This window comes from Amphiura filiformis, chromosome 18 (assembly GCF_039555335.1).
Source record: "Amphiura filiformis chromosome 18, Afil_fr2py, whole genome shotgun sequence".
Lineage (NCBI taxonomy): Eukaryota > Metazoa > Echinodermata > Ophiuroidea > Amphilepidida > Amphiuridae > Amphiura > Amphiura filiformis.
In genome coordinates, this window is record NC_092645.1 from 58,483,258 (window position 1) to 58,500,577 (window position 17,320).

The 17,320-nt window shown below is 38.8% G+C and overlaps 1 protein-coding gene across 1 annotated transcript in view; it reads left to right on the plus strand.

Moving 5' to 3' along the window:
* The window catches only part of LOC140138856 (uncharacterized), a 68,874-nt gene that overhangs the window by 38,712 nt on the left and 12,842 nt on the right, over nucleotides 1–17,320 (plus strand). The window contains 14 exon segments of the mRNA XM_072160635.1: nucleotides 2,301–2,519; nucleotides 3,364–3,501; nucleotides 4,305–4,387; nucleotides 7,809–7,967; nucleotides 8,860–9,079; nucleotides 9,082–9,114; nucleotides 9,117–9,164; nucleotides 9,775–9,960; nucleotides 10,442–10,559; nucleotides 11,550–11,684; nucleotides 12,643–12,788; nucleotides 13,445–13,599; nucleotides 13,601–13,984; nucleotides 14,074–16,838. Of these exon segments, the coding sequence (XP_072016736.1) occupies nucleotides 2,301–2,519; nucleotides 3,364–3,501; nucleotides 4,305–4,387; nucleotides 7,809–7,967; nucleotides 8,860–9,079; nucleotides 9,082–9,114; nucleotides 9,117–9,164; nucleotides 9,775–9,960; nucleotides 10,442–10,559; nucleotides 11,550–11,684; nucleotides 12,643–12,788; nucleotides 13,445–13,599; nucleotides 13,601–13,984; nucleotides 14,074–16,838 (4,789 nt within the window).

Below are 17,320 nucleotides of genomic sequence, written 5' to 3' on the forward strand. Positions count from 1 at the left end.
GGAAATATCTTCCACAGAGGGAGTATGTTTTTCAAATGTAATTGGTCAGAGTTATTCATTTTGAAACCCATACTCCCCCTGTATTGTGGCTTTACCTATATCTTCCACAACTGGAGTAAGTATATCAAATGGAAGTTACCCAATTGTGTATTCTATTCAAAATTGATACTCCCTCTGTGGAAGACTTTAGCTAAATCTTCCACAGGGGTAGTGTGGATTTTAAATGGAATAGCCCAATATATGCCCTTGTCTGTTATTTAACTGAAAAAAAATTGTATGCATGGTTGTCCAATGCAGGTTTCATTTGTATTTGTTTTTTTAAATATTGCAATTTTGCCCTTGATGTGATACAAAGAAAAGCCAAGGGCAGTGAGGCCACTGCTAATAAATTCAGCTTTGTATTTCACCATGCACAATTACATAATGCTATGTACAGCAAGACTAGCAAACAATTTTGTGTGATTGGTTTGTGTAAAGATGGGCAATGGGCATGGGTATGCATGGCAGATTAGTAGCATTTTCAGGCTCTTAGGTTTAATAGATTTAGGTAACTGGTTTGGAGAAGACTCGCAAAAAATGGGTACAATTACCAAACTAGGTACCACTTGCTAGACTTGAGTCCAGTCCTCGTTTACGGAGTTTTGGGTTGGGGTAGGGCAGTTTTGTAATGAGACTAGTAGAGTTACACCTTATTCAGTAATAACTCCAAAAAATCTGCAAAAATTGTCCCTTATTTCGATCAGAAATAATTTCAAATTTAAAAGTTAGTTTATATTCTGGTCCGTTTTTTTTTATACAGATTTTACATATTTTTGGTGTACAAATGTAGGTTTGGAATCCATACATACCCACCCAATTCAAAATAAGGCTAGAGGGTACACATAGAAGGACTGACATTTTGTTGTTGCTTTTGTTGCTAATTAAGAAGGCCTAAATAAGGAATAGCCATAGCAGAAGAGCAATAAAATGCATTCTGAAAACATTGTCCAATTATATACTTTTTGCTACACTGATTGGCTTTTCTGCAAGAGCATTGATCTTTTTATGTACGCTTTCCAGCTTGAATGCAAAATTAGAAAATGGTATCTCTTCAGTGTACAGTATAGCCTTAGTCATTGTAGAAATTATGTTTGTTCATAGACTAATTCAAAATTATGTAAATGTTTGCACCATGAAAAATTAATAGCACTTGCTCAGAAAATTAATTGGATCCCAGTTTTCCTGTATTTCATTTATTTTCAATAAAACACTTTGCCATAGTAGTTTTACCCGTTGTTACACTACATTAAAGAATTGATTTTTGCCTGTAAAACAACCAGCATATATATATTGACGCGCTGCAGGAAGTGCATTTTGTGCTTGATAATGTGCTTCCTGTTCAGAATGTGTGAGACAAGTTTGAAAATTGTGGATGGATGGAGTCAAAAAGACATGAATGGAAAGGTCTCCAAGTGGCATTGCTTTTGTGCAAATTGGAACAATTTTTGTGTGAATTTTTTAAAAACAATAAAGAATTAGTGCACATGCTGGTTTTTTTTAGCAAGTACTGTATGGCAAAGCCCAATGCTACACATAAATGCTAGTATGCTACAACTTGCAATGTACATAGCAGGAATTTTATTTTACCCATATGCTTTAATGTGTAACTGTTTGTACTTCAAACAGTACAAAACACAAAAAATTAATACCGTGAAAATATCACACTTTGCTATGTTTAATTTATCGGCAGAACCTGAAAAGTGCTATATTTTTCAAGTAAAATATATGGTCTAGGCACAGGCTACAAAAAAATGTATGTATTACTCATTCTGGAGGTATAATATCTCCATGCGAGATGCTACATTACAAATTTTGACATCAATCCATCATGTTATGTGGCCTGAGTGTTTTGAGTTGATCATTAATCATTTAGAAATGATGTCTATAAACAACCTTGCGAATGAGATATGAAGATCTCTAATTACAGTTCATGAAATTAATTGACCACACTTTATATATGACATGATCTGAACCAATCCAACCAAATTGACGACAATGAAATTGTGGTGGAGGCAAAAAGAAGGAGTAAAAATACAATAAAAACATAAAGAAAATGGGCATATAAGAAGATTGTAACTTTGCAACCAAGTATGCCAGGGATGAGGATCAGAAAATGTACTGAGCATGTTAGATATGGTAACAGAAGAAAGAGCAGCGGGCCCAAAACTGTACCCTGGGGTACCCCTGACAGGACTGCTTACAGTAATAGTTTGGATAAACATAACTAATTCTGTTTGAATTCTCTTATTTTCTCATTTCAGATAAATTACGTTCCAGTGTGGGACTATCCACATCCAAATCCCGCGTAACAGACTACGAGAAGATTATCCACTCGTTACAGAGTGGCCTTCCTAATGAAGTAGACTTTGCAATTAATGTGTGCACTCTTCTCTCCAATGAAGGCAAACATGTGATTCATTTAGAGAAAGCACCCCTATTGATAGATTTACTGTTAGGCCATATAGGAGTATTTTTTGAAGGTAAGTGCAGGTTATCACTAGCATCTCAAATGTATTCTCATCTGTTAGTACCCAGTCCTCGGGGATATAGTTTTAAGGTGTGCGAGTGCTATCGCACACCTTATATCGCCTGTCCGAGTGCAATTTATAGCACAGATCAATTCCTGAACTTCTTATCAGTGCAATTTAATAGCACACCTGACAGGCTACATGTACCTTAACATTTCCAGAAGTGTGATTTGTAGCATATCTGTTATCTTCAAAACTCAAGCCCTGGGGTTCATTTCACTATACCTTTAACCCTTCGTAACTCAAATAGCCATTTGTATAGTTACGAATACCCAATACTAAACGTAACTTAAAGAAAGGTCCCTGTAGAAAATCCCTATTACTTACGAAGGGTACCGTTTGTAAGTAAGTTTAGTGAAATGGAACTATGAACAAATTCATGATTTATGAAGCTTCGTAAAGTTAATGAAATGGACCCCTGGTCCTTTAACCCTAATAAACTTTTACATGCATAGAATGACCTTATAGTGTGATTGATATAAAAACTCATACTCCACAACTTGATATCAGCTTTTGAGCTGTGCTTATTGAATGGAGGTTATTGACCTTTGCCATTGGAGATGATAGTATTTTGACACATACATGTACATTATACAGCTTCGCTGCTACCTTGAAGCCGATACATAAAACTTAACTTGGCATCCAGAAAGTTGGTAACTTTGATCGTGACAAAACAAACGAACAGATAAACAGGAAATTGTTAAAAATTGCAAGTGCGATATCGCAGCTGCGATGTTGAATATACATGGGACTGAATACTAAGCATTAATATTTCCTCTTGCCATTTCATTTACAGGTCCAGGTAGTTTACGGGTGTTGTATGAAGAGGACTGGCACCAGACAACAAAAAGAGATTTTATCAAATACTGGTATGACACAGTAGAAGATAAAGAAGTTAGAGAAGTCATCGGTCCAGAACCTTTCAAACCTAAAGGTAATTATCTATACTTATTGTTCCTCTTATTAGCAATTATTTCGCCTAAAAGCCGCTAAGACACAGTGAGAGAGTATGTAAACCATAGAGGAAAGAGATAAACAGAGAAAGTACCAGCAGTCAAAGTCAAAGATAAACAGAGAAAGTACCACCAGTCAAGTACCACCCCGTGTATTGTATGCTACCAGTTCTCGCATATTCATGAGGGCCGATTGTTCGATCGTGCTGTGTCTAACAATCACACAGGCGCTGCGTGCCTTTGCGATATCTGCCGATAGAGCGTTGCGTGCTTTTCGCGATTACGCGATAGACCGTGAAAATATGCGGAAATTGCGTAGCAGTTTCGCCTGTCGCATTTCATGGAACAATCGGCCCTCATTATCGGATGAGGCGGAGACTTTGACTGGTGGTACGCGCTGTGTAGTCCTCTGTGATGTAAACATTACTAGGTGAGATTACCTGTGTAGTGTACCACTCAGGTAGTCCAGTGATATCACAGACTATAGATAGAGACATGTTTGCGTTGTCACCACCTTCTTGTATTGCGCTGGTATAGGATAACATAATTCTCAACCAGTAATTCTGAGTCCTCTTTTTTTTGCTCTCTCAATATATTAATTTGCCTGAGCTTTTAAAAGTCATTTAAAGTTATAGAATTTATTACCGTAAAACTTTCTCACACTGTCAACTGGTTGGACAACAAATTCAAATGGTATTGGTATACATGTACCACTCACTCTTTGTCAGAACGATCATGATTCCGAGGCATGTGATTGACACAAAATATTCTCATTTATTTTCAGGTGATGTGAGCTACAAAGATGGGGAATTATTCTGCGGCCGCTCCCAAGGTTTAACTGATGTTGAGGAACAAAGAATAACACAGGTAAAAAATAACAAGATAAATAAATATAGGCATTTATATAGCACCTTAGATCTGTAAATGGATACCAAAGTGATTTGCATTTATTTTAAAAACAACACTATACTAGGATATATCACACCATTTGGCTGCCAGCAGTAATGCCTCTGGCATGAGAGCCCCTTGAAAGCTCCCCATTTTACACTTGGGTGAGTGGGACAAACAAGATCAAGTGTCTTGCCCAAAGACACAACACCCTGATGGGGTTCAACCCACAACGTTGCTCTCATGAGTAGAACATACTAACCGTAAAGGCCACCATGCTCATAAATGATAATGCTGACAAACACTGTTGCATACTTAAATATTATGAGTATTGTTAATACTGACATCAAATTGAAATTTAAATTGAAATTTGAATGGTTGCTTTTATTATCCGAATTGAGGTACATTATAACCTAATATGTTTCCAATTAACTTAGACAGGTGGTTTTATTGAAAACTGGATTAAAAAATATATATATTATGAAATCCCCCATTTCTATTCAATTTTGCCATATTTTAGCTTCACAACAGTTACAAATCTAAAAGCCATTTAAAAGCGTGTAAAGTGGATGCTGGGGAACTTTTTGCAAGAATAATTATTTCAAAAGATTGTCCAAATTGAATAGATTTACATGATCACATTTTTAAATCTCTACGTAGAAAACAACATGTTAGCTCCAGGGAGATGATAAATAAGGGGAAAAAACCCAAAATGTAAATAAAGAAAATTGTAAAGAAAACTATGAAGGAAAATCAAATTTGATACTTCGTTTGATTTTATCAACTTTACTGTGAGACATCACTAACTTGTTAAATTTATCAAGGCATTCAGAATTTACAAAGAGAAAAACAAGTCCATTTCTTTTTAAGATCTTAATTTGTTCATATATCTTGAAAAGCTACAAAGCCACAAGTCCCTCCCTTTGACTGGGCACAATCTTTTCCAAAAAACAATAAAAACTTGTCCAAGTTAATTTTAGGTTAATTTAAGTTAATTTTATGCATAATAATAATTTGTCTGGTGTTTGTATGATGCTTAATCTTGATCACAATCAGCTATTAAATGCTAGTCACTCACTCCATACCTTACACAGGCCATACATTGTGTGACATTTGGTAGCTTAATGATTTGCATCCATTATGAATGTAACATCCTGTCATGAAGGCAGTAATGAACATATAACAACAAAGAGTGAAAGGGTGACCTCTTGGCAAAACAAATACTTGTTGATGGATGCAACACTCCAATGTTGTACAGGAAAAGGAAGAAGAAAAAAGGAAGAGCAAAAAATCCTGAGTTAATTAACAAATAATTGTGAAAATTTCAATTTCTGAATTTGAAGTTTTCACAATTATATGTTAATTACAGGGATGCCAGTCTTCCGGATATTTCCGGAAATCCGGACCGCGCGTATTTTTTTACAAAATTTCCGGCCGCAAAAAAAATCTCCGGTTGGAAGGAAAAAAAAAATACCGTCGCGTCCGCCCGGCTCTGAAAGAAATAAAATAAAATATACTGCCCTCTTTTGTCAAGTATTTGTCAACTAATCACTCTCATGCTCAAGAGCACGTGGCCCTATGCATGGTACAATACGCAGTGTTTGTAGCTGTACACCTCTAGGGATGAGACGGAATCACGGAAACACGAAAAATGTGACTTGTTGTGGCTGCAAATTCGAAGCCTTGATCGTATGAACGTGCGTTTTGTTTTGACAATAAAATATTAATAAACTTTAAACTTTAAACTTGCGTGTGTGGTATTGAATTACGGGCGAATTACGATCGGATTTGCTCTTTGCTACCAGGAAACCATAGGTAAGTTGTAATTTTAGCTGTATATTTGTAAATCATTTGCTTTAATTTTTAATCTGTTGACATGTAACTTCCCCTAAAATAGCCTCCCTGTGGTTTAAAATGTGCAGAAACTATCTGGCTTGAGGGGCTTCGCCCTCGACCCTGACCAGGGGCTTTGCCCTGGATTCCCCTCAGGGCCCTTAAGCGGGCCCCTGGACCCCACGCCGTGAGGCGAGAGCTCCACTGCTTCGCTCGCTCCGCTTAGCCTTTAGTATTTTATGAAATATTATTTTCCTTCCCAACTTCAGGAGGCAACTGGCATCCCTGTAATTAACTCAGGATTTTTTGCTCTTCCTTTTTTCTTCTTCCTTTTCCTGTACAAAACTATTGAAAAATTCAGATTTTCAGGAATTTTTGGAACTATTTCAGGGTTTCTGTTAACACTTCTTACTTACGTCCTTTGCACAATATTGTAGAGATTTCTTTGTGAAAGTGAAGTTGAAAGAATTCGGAAATTAGATTTCTTTTAAGGGGGTTTACGTATCTCTGACAATTCACTTGCAGTCATAAACAAAGCAAAAACAAAAAGAGAAACCACAATTCTCGATGACAATTTTATAAAATGCATACTTGTTTAAATGGGAAAATTTCTCTTGCGTTTGATAATCTGCTTCACCCTAAAGTAAAACCTGTGTTTCTTCAGTTACACTGAAAGGCAACAAAAACATGCACAGAGCACTAATACTCCAGATAGCATCAATTACTTTGCTAGTCATTGATAGTATCAGCTGCATTTGATCAAAGCACAATTGAATGTCAGTGCATAATGAGAGGATAGGCTTTTAATTACCGTTGAAGTGGAAAATATTTGCGCTACACTCATTTTTGTCTTTTTCATGCTCTTAAAATGGCAAGGTGAGAATAAAAATGTAAGTCTAGAAAATTTAAAAGCAGCAAAATCAAAAAAGATACAAATTATATTTGAAATTAGATATTTAAATGTACATGTCTATATTGATGCAATGTGTTTTAGGCATAGTGGGAAAGATGTCATCTATTTTTAAATTTAATCAAGCTACAGCTAAGATTTTTTTAAATGCCTTCAAGTAATCAGTTTAGGAAGGATATAAGATGAAACTTCCTGAAAATAGCAAATCTTTCACTCTGTTGAACCAGGTTGTCAATCAAATTTACTGTGAGTAGTGGTTACACAATAATGCAAGTGTCATTAAACTTGACAATGTACTGCATTACATAGTACATACAGATTACAACTTATTATATCATACAAGCATTCCTATCTGGGGTAAATGATAAAATACAGAATTGATTTTAATTAATTTTTAGCATCAGATTTATCCTGACCATCCACTTGCAAAATTAATGGGAATCTGAAATTTGAAGGTATTTACAACAATTTCTTTTCCTCTCAAGATCTCTGAAAGAAAATAGTCATAACTAATACAAGTTTGCGTCGGCAAAGCCAGAGCACTGCAACTTAAGTTTCATCTTCACTCTAGGGAAATGTTAAAGAGGTTCTTATTTGATTATCAAATTTGGCCAACTTGTCATCATAAAATGTACTCTCCACTTCTTGTTTTTGCAGATTTCCATTATTCTACGTAACTTATCATTTGAGAAGCACAACAGGAGGGTTATGGCGGCTCATAGGACTTTGTACAGGTTTCTATTATTGTGTGTGCACAACAGCGACTCAGCGCTGAAACAACTTGGCATAGACACGCTTAGTAATTTAGCTGCAGAGGTAAGTTATAACTGATTACACTTGAGAAGGTTCACAATCTTATTGGTTATTACCTGTGTGATATGACACGATATCACACGGGTCAGCGTGTGTGCATCGACGCGATATGCGTACTCGCTATTTGAACCAATCGTAGGCGCATAGCAACAATGGGACTGACCGATTTTAAGCCTTAGGTAATTCCTTGCAAAATGTAGGATTTAATTTGATTAAAATTTGTATATAATACTTACGATATTTTTATTTGAAATGAATTGTAAAACAACTCGGCTTGGCCTCGTTGTTTTACTTAAAATAATGATGTCGACCGTGTTATATGAGACGATAGATGCACTCCAGCGGCTAAAAACAATACCTTTATTCTCTAAATACTACATACAGCAAGTCTTGGTTATCTCTTCCAGGGAAATTGACCATTTACATTCAGTAGTTCATATCAGAGCCTTTAATTGCCTAAAACTTGAAAAGAAAAAAGAGGCAGTTCAACTACTCATGCTTGTGCTTCACATCGTTTTGTGCATCAAGCTGTCGTTGGACATTCAGCTCAATTTGCAAGCCTGTGAGGACTTTCATTCCATAGTATCACAGGAAATAATCAAAATATTATTTACTAACTTCACACTATTCACATGGAAAAAACACTTCAAGAAAATATTATTACAAAAAATACATTTTGAGCAATTTAAGGTGTATGGGCAATTGAGCATGACACATTAACAGTGATTTGGGCGATAATGGTATTTTGTTATTGAACAGCCGCATATAGCTCACAGCTGAGGTTTTAAGCTAAAAGATGGGTGCCACATAAGTGGTATAAACATCATAAGAGTGTTGTCATTCTACAGAAGAAAATGTAGCAGTCACCCGGTTTTCTTTGTTTCTCTCTATTCAGTTCACTTTAGACCCAATCGACTATAGAAGTACACAACTCATGTTCCACACCATTGACAAAGGCATGAAAGATCCCGACAGGCTCGTGGTGCTCCGTGCCATGGAGGTGCTCCAAAAACTGTCCAAAGTCAAAGCGAACCTGGAGACCATCAAGCTGTGTCTGGAAACTCGGGTGTACCATGCCATTGTTCAGATGCTGATCATCCATGATGTACAGCTGCTGCTGGGGCGCTGGAAGTACTGCTGGCGTTGTCTCAGACGGGGAGATTATCTGTACTAGGATTGCCAAAGTAGATAAATGTATAGGTTAGTATCGATGTACATTTTAGGTGTTAGATTTTGTTATGCTTTCTTGAAACCTTTGTATTTTTGTTCTGTGTGTTTGTCTGTGTATTGTATGAAGTGAAATGACAATGAAAATGATTTGATCACACTGATCTTCACATTTTGTGATTTATTTATGACAATTAACTTGTGTGATCAATTTCTCTTAAAACTAAAGAGCAAGATTCCTTTATAACATAGTCCTTGCACAGTACACGCTTTACATCAAGTGTGTGCCACAAATCCTCATTCAAAACAATATGTTTAGAAGCATGTGGTAGTGCTTGATTTTTTGAAAAGGAATTTTGCATTTTAGTTAAGACCCATGCACCTTTGACAGGTTTCCTTTAATGTGATACATGTGTACGTTTTATCCACAATATAATACTGGGCTGTGAATTTGAAAAGATGCCATTTGAAGCCTGTTTTGATGGTCAGAGGTAGAAAATAAAATTTAAAGGCAAGAGAATAACACCATCTTGGAAGTTTTTAATTGTTGACAAGAACGTTAATATTTACCCCTTACAAATTACAATCTAGTGTCAAACGTTTGTATAAAGTTTGTATAACTTTTATCATTTTCTCATTACAGACATTCTAGTATGTCTAGTCACATTGGATGCCCAATCACTAGGAGCAGAAGCATTCATCGGTATCAAAATTGTAGACCATGCTCCCGATGGCATCCATCATCCTATCGTTACCATGGCGAGATACCAGGGGAGGGGCCCAGCTCCTGGTCCATCCAAACCTGTGATGGCTCAGATGTCAGTGGCACGTAAGTACTGTAATACTTGTGATTTAAGAAGTAAACTCTAGGTCTCAAGTTGGCCAATATACAAATACTGTGATGGTTGAAATATAATCACAAGGTGAAAAGTGATTATATTTCAACATTATGCACAAATTAAAGACAGTTAATATTTGTTTATTATCATGCATACATAAATTCAATAATATTTTAATAATATTTCATATTGTTAATCAAATCACCAACTTCTGTCGTATCTAAATCAGGCTAAGGATCAGTCTCTTCCCTGCACATACACGAAACACATGTTGTGTTTGAGCAATGCATGGAGGTTTACATATTGTGCGGCATAAGAGTCTTTGGGATGGTTAAACAGTTGAGGATGAAAGTAAAAATATCAAATGGTAAACCAATGAATTTTCTAAACTTCATGTATGAATGATATAATCACTTTTGGTAATGCCAGTAAAACAAAATCACCTGATATTATTTCCTCTTCCATTTACAGGATCCAGTACTCTACAGCAGCAAGATAGAGTAGCTACTCCACCTCCTCCTCAACAACAGAACTCTACATCATCAACAGCTTCAAGGGCTGCTGAAAGCGAGAACTTTGCTAGCCAATGGTGAGTTTACTGTGTATTTTCCAACTTTCAAGGCTGACTGGGTGATTCTCATTTCATGCATTTCATGCAAGGCAGCAGCCATGACAAATCATTTTCTCCAGAATTTTATCAGTTTTCAAATATTGAAGAAAAAAATCCTTCCTATGCATATGGAAATGTAGGAATCTGGAGAGATTAGAACATAAACCCAAAAAGAACAGACTCTACTATGTTTGCATGATACTCTTGGTGGGCAATATAAGGTGCCTCCAGATTATTTTTGCACGTGCCTGGAGAACTTCTGATTTAAAGTGCATGTATGTTTGTGTTATGCAACTTAATGTGTTGTACCAACAACAGATAAAGTGATTTGCTCATCCGCAGGATCGTAAAAATCATCAAAATTCAGATTTGGGCACCTTTGTTAGTGCCAGAGATGTGTTAACATAGCCTGCTGCTAGTGGTTAAACCGAAAGCCGTGTATTAAAGACAAAATAATACATTTTATGCGAATCTGTATGTATTTTTTCTACTTAAGTAGATAAATTAGCTACATGTATTTGAATGGGGCTTCAGCTTTGACTATACTGCTGTTTTCACCGTCTTTTGCCAAATCTTCCATTTCAAAAATACTTGCCAATTTGAATGACTTATCCTTTACTTTTAGGCAATTTGTAAAGAATTTAATTTTTTTTACAAAATTTCAGTTTTTTTTAAACAATTTCGATTTTTTTTTTACACTTTCCCCAGAGTTTACTGAATGGGCCTTTAACCCTTAACGTGGTGTGATGACGCAATCCCCCTAAGTGATATGCACGGTTTCGCTGGCCAGCGAAGCCCAACACCCCTGGCAAAGTGTCGCCGACCCAGTGCTTGGCCCACACTGCAGAAAAGATTTGAACCGGGTATATTTAACAAATTATAAAAAAACAAAAAAACATTTAGCACATTGATATTATCAGCAATGACACCAGCTCATTTGAACCATGCTTGTTTTGCTTTCGCTACTAGGTTGCATTCCACATTTGAATCTAAACCGCAAGGTTCCGTGTCCAGAATAGACCTGTATGCCGACTATCTTTCCGCATGTAGCAAGATGACGAGGGGATGTATACTCAATTCCAACAGTTTTGCTACTTGTATACGGTAAGTGCCTTGGTTTTGCAAAATTGATTGAAGCAACATGATGCCACCATGGGTGAGGAAACAAAATTCATTGATCATCATCCATGATTCTCATCTTGGACATAAGGATCCCCAGGCAGATTCTCTACCATTTGAAATCCACACACCCCCTATGGAAAACATGAACTTAATCTCCCACACAGTGGGTGTAGATTTCAAATGGAGTCACCCATTCAAGGAACTTTATTTGAAATTCGCAATCCAAGTCATGTCTTGCATAGTATGGATTTCAACTGGATTAGCCCAATGTGTCCCGGTAACATATGATGTGATATGGAGGGCTCATTGCATCATCATCTCCATTTTGTCTATTGTGAGATTTGTCCCTCTCGAGTCTGTGTTGCACTAGCAACTTAGCCTAATGGAGATGAGGCTATATATTACTGGTCTGTGACTCTATTATTGGGGTTAGAAATGGACATAAGTTCATTATTTTTTTTCTGGAAAAAAATCTTGAATAAATTTGGACAACAAAATTGCCTGATTTCAGGCAAAAGCCTGAAAATTCTCATGTAGTTGAAATCATGACGTGATTGTAACACCCGAGACATGTCCTGATGGCAAACATAGTGAGGATTAAGTACGCTGCCTCATGTCCATTTTTTTCATCCTGTTTTGGGCCTTTTAAGGCCAAATTCACACGCTTTTTTAGGCACATTCTTAGTGTTCAGAGACCGATGTCACACGCTTTTTCAGGCAGTTTTCAAAAAAACCAAAACATTCTCATGCCTGGAACTGAATTATTTGCCAGCCATACCCATATTTATGCATTGTGATAATAAAACTCCTTAAATAGATTCAATTTAAAATATCTTTTATACTAGCCAAGAAATGATTTTCAATGTATCTCAATGTTTTTGTCTCCTATCGCAAACAGAGAAACAAACAATGAACTTTTTCTGATGTATCTTATTTTCAGGAATGTGTTTCCTAACGTTGGTTTCCAAAGAATAGAGCAAGAGAACGGGGCACAGTACCATATCACCGGGATCCAGAGGAGGGCAACCCCACTTCCCATACGATGGCAGAATCAAAACCAACAACAACAACAACAACACTCACAAGGTATAGTTGCATTATTGTAATGGACTGGTTGCATAGCTTTAGCTAACATGGATTTTACAATGATTAGTACTGAGATTTCTGTGGTATTGAAAGAATAATTGAAAATTCTGAATTTGTTAGGCAAGCACTGATTTTCAGTCTTGCGAATGCTGAATTGTTACGGAGAGTTTACAGTTCTACATGTGGACATTTTCCATTCCTGTAACTTGCTCATTAAAAATAATTTAGACACGGAGGCAAAGTTTTTTAAACAGCAGACCTATGATAAGAAGTATACTTTGGCCAGGTTAGCTTAACGCATTAATTTTTCGTCTTATCAATAGAGGTGAGAATCTTGTTGTGAATGCCCCCATACATCCTCCTGGTGGCACTGACCAATAAACCACCTTTGACATATAGGGCTATACATAATCTGTAGAACATTTGATTTACCATCAAAATGTTTCCGAGATTACTCAAGCTGTGAATCTGACCAAAATGGGCAATTATCAATTAGTGAACAAATAGTGGTTTTACTCACTTCTGTTGAAATACAGTGGGGAGTGGACAGACTATACCTATAAACATACTACTTTAAATAAATATCTAATTAAGTACTTAGACACTATTGACAAATTGCCAAAGAAATAAGATAATGTTCATATCTTCTCTTGCAGTTAATTATCACATGCAAGTGGGGACCAACCAGAACACAGCCTCCAGCATCATGGCTCATCTTGCCAGAAAACACTCCCCAGTCATCAGTGGGGTATCCAGTCCCCCCGCCACCCAGGCCAAACTTTCCCGGCACCATGCTACCAAACCAACCTCAAGCTATGGCGACCGGTAGGCCTCCTCCACCTGGGCCTCAAGTGAACCCACCTGGTTCTGGGAGGAATCCAGGCGGGCTCATCCAAATGACCAATCCAATACCCCAGACTGTCCTTCAGCGGCCACCGGCATCTCACGCAAATCCGATATTAACCAGTCTAAAGAGTCCCAGGTCAAGATCTAAAAGCCCGGGTGCAACTTCAGTAGCAGTATCCCAGCAACCAAACACCAATCCAGGGGCACCAATGATGTCTCCAAGGAACGGTGGGAATACAAGTAACTTACCAGCAACGGTGATCATCGGCGGGGCTGGAGGACTCCCAACAGAAAAATGCCAGCCCCCTTCCCAGATTCCACTACCAGATGGCGAAGTCCGGATTGAAAAGGTACCCAATCTCCATGCTCAGCTGTTGCAGCAGGCTCAGAGAAACGCCAACAGCAGAGCATTCACCCTGCTTTACCTCTTCCACTCCAGGTACAACCCCAGCAACAGAAAGGCAGCGAGGTTCCAGTGGCAGCGCCGTCGCCAGACAACGACACGCTTCCGAATCCTGTCGGTCTGCAACAGCAGATGCAGCAAGCCATGCAAGCGGCGAAGGCAGTGACTGCGCAACCCATCATGTTACCAAGAACTGCGCAGCAGACAACAGTGCCTGTTGGCTCTCCTCAGCAAACCAATCACAGTACAGTTACGCCACCTCTTCCGGGAACGACGCAGTATATCCCCATCCAACCTAAACCTAATGTTTCAGTGCCTTCCTCCGCCCCTAATCCGCCGCTGCAGTCAAACCAGCAAACAGCGCAAGTCAGTGGTCCCTCTCAAAATCAAATGCAAGTACTGTTGATCAATAAACCCCCTCAACCTGGTAGTGTTCAACCCCAACAACAAAATGTTACCATGATGCCCCAACAACAACAACAAATTGGCCAAGTGCAGCCTCAGTTAGTGCCCCAGCAGGGTAGTTTACCCAATCAGTTCCCAAGGTTAGCAGGTCATATTCCACATAACCCATCATCATCAGCAAACACTGATTCCCCACTTATCAAGAGGCTTCTCCAGACAGGCACAGCTGTGCAACCGCCTGTCCGAGTGTCCCCTCCTACTAGGGTATCTCCTCCCCAACAGCAAGTGGTACAACCCTACCCTGCTGTATCTATGCCCAATAATAGCCAGTGGGCTGGACCAAACCAACCCGCCCCACAGGTGTTGCAAACTCAGGGATCAAATCATGCAGTACCTGTTCTGACAACTCAACAACCAGCAATGCAATCACAGAATGCAGTGGGCTATGTGAACAATGCCGCTATCAGGCCCATGGTACCACAGGCAAATATCATGCCAAATGTACAAGTGCAAAACACAGTCGTGCACCGGCCCTCGCTGCCGCCACCACCTTTACCTACTGTGAATGAACAGCTACAGCAGCATAGAGAAAATCAGCGACAACTACAGCTTCAGCAACAGCAGGCAGTTGTGAATAATGTTTCAACACCGTCACCTCAATCTGGTGCAAACTGTAATAATGGTGAAAATCATGTTGAAAATCATAAAGCAGATCCTGGCCAAAAGACAAATGGCCCTACTAATCCTCCAGTACTCAATCAAGAGTCCACAAACGGACCGAAATCGGTAGAGGACAAAGAGAACACAGGGGTTACGCCAAAGTGTAATGGCACCTCCCAAGTGCATGAAAACATTTCAAAAAGTACGGAAGAGGAGGAAAAAATGGAAGTAGACCCTGTTGTGAAACCAGTTAACAAGCCTCTTGATTCTTTGCTTAAGCAGCATCTTGTAAACGGGTATGCAAGCGATAGTGATGTACCCATCAAAAACGATGTTGTTACAGTGGGCAGAGTGGAAGACGACATGCCAGACAAAAGTTCTGGAATACTTGAGGCTGCTTTGAGTATAGCAGGCATTGAGCCTGATTCTGATGAAAGAACTAGCTCAGGAAAGAGCACGCCCATCGATCCACTTTTGATGGGTGCAAAGGGTGTTGAACCTTTGAATCATATGCTTAACGGTGACATGTTGTGCGAGAACAATAAGAGTGTGTCGCCACTTGTTGCGGATGTGAACTCCAATCAGGGAACAAAGACAGGCATTATGATCATTGGTAACAATGGCACATTGCAAGATCCAAACATTCCAAACCCGAACGCAGGTAAAGCGGTCAACCAGCTGATCTTATGTAGGGACATTAGAGAGAACCTGCCACCCAATCTGCATATATTGCCAAGCAATTTCAACAATAATAATCAGCAACCGCAAACGTCAACTGTTGTATCATCTGCTGTAGCACCTCAAATGGCCACTGGCTTGAATGTGGCGAGTGGGTCGGTGCAACTTGTTCCTCAACCTGGCTTAAAACAGGTTGCTCCACAACAACAACAACCGGTGGCGGTTTCTTCTAACACAGCAGTATCAAGAAACAACACAGTACAAGTCCAGGGTGCTTATATCACGGTGCAACAACCAACAGGACAGCCACAATTGCAAATGTCCAGACCGCAAGGACAGCCAGTAACCTTTCAACTTCAGCAACAGCAAGCTGTCGGTCAGACGATCAACGTCCAACAGCCCACAGGTGGTGTGAGGCAACTGGTAGTCGCTACTCAACAGCAAGTGCCGGCCAGTGTCCAACAGACGTATGTCGTACGTCACATGCAGCCGCAACAGATCGCTACCATCAACAAGACGGCAGGGCAACAGACAATGAACATTCAGGTGCAAAATCCAAGCGGTCAAACCGGTCAGCAAGTGATCCGGTTACCGGTCAGTATTCAAGGTGGTCAGCAGCAGATTCTTAGTGTTCAGAGACCGATGTCGCAAGGTGGCCAGCAACAAACGCAACAGTCAATGATCATTTTGAATATGAACCCTAACCAGAACTCTACTTCCACTATGCCTGCACCAACTAGTGTGACCACCATCAAAAGTTCATCGTCAAATTTGAAAAGACCATCTCCGGCCATTTCCCCAAAGAGTCCCAAATCATCCAAAGAGAAATTAAATAACACATCTGATCGGTCATCATCCCCCTCGCATCATAAAGAGAAGAAGAAGAAGCATTCCAGTAAAAAGAGGAGGAAATCATCATCTTCATCTTCATCGTCGGGTTCATCGCATCATTGTAGCAAGAAGAAGGATAAGGATAAAGATAAGGAGAGGGAGAAGGAGAGTGAGGAACCAAAGACTCCACCCATGGTGTGCATGTGTGAATGGAAGGGGTGCAGAAGGTAAGAAACAAGTAATACTGAGTGTAATGTTTGAAATTTATTCACTTGGGGAAAGATGGATGCAACAATCTGTCTCTTCACCGAATGATTATATTTCTATCATTACACACATAAGACAATTAATATTGGTTTTATAATATCACTCATATTTAAATTCTAGTATAATTTACCCACAGCTAGTCAGTGAATTGAAGAGACCATAGCCCACAAAAATTGTGCATGGCTAAAGCATGAAGGGTCGTAACATATCGCGCGGAATAAGCATCATTGGGATGGTAATAATATCAAACAGTTTTGGTTGATAGTAAAAATTATGTGCTCGGGTACACGATGGAATCCGGAAACCAGAGAAATGCTGCCACTAAAAAAAAAACCCAAAGGGACACATTGAATTACTATGCATTGCTAGCTGTTCAATAGAAATAAAAGTAATTAAAACGTACAACGTAAGCAGCTTTGAAAAAAAAAAACTTAGCCATTAG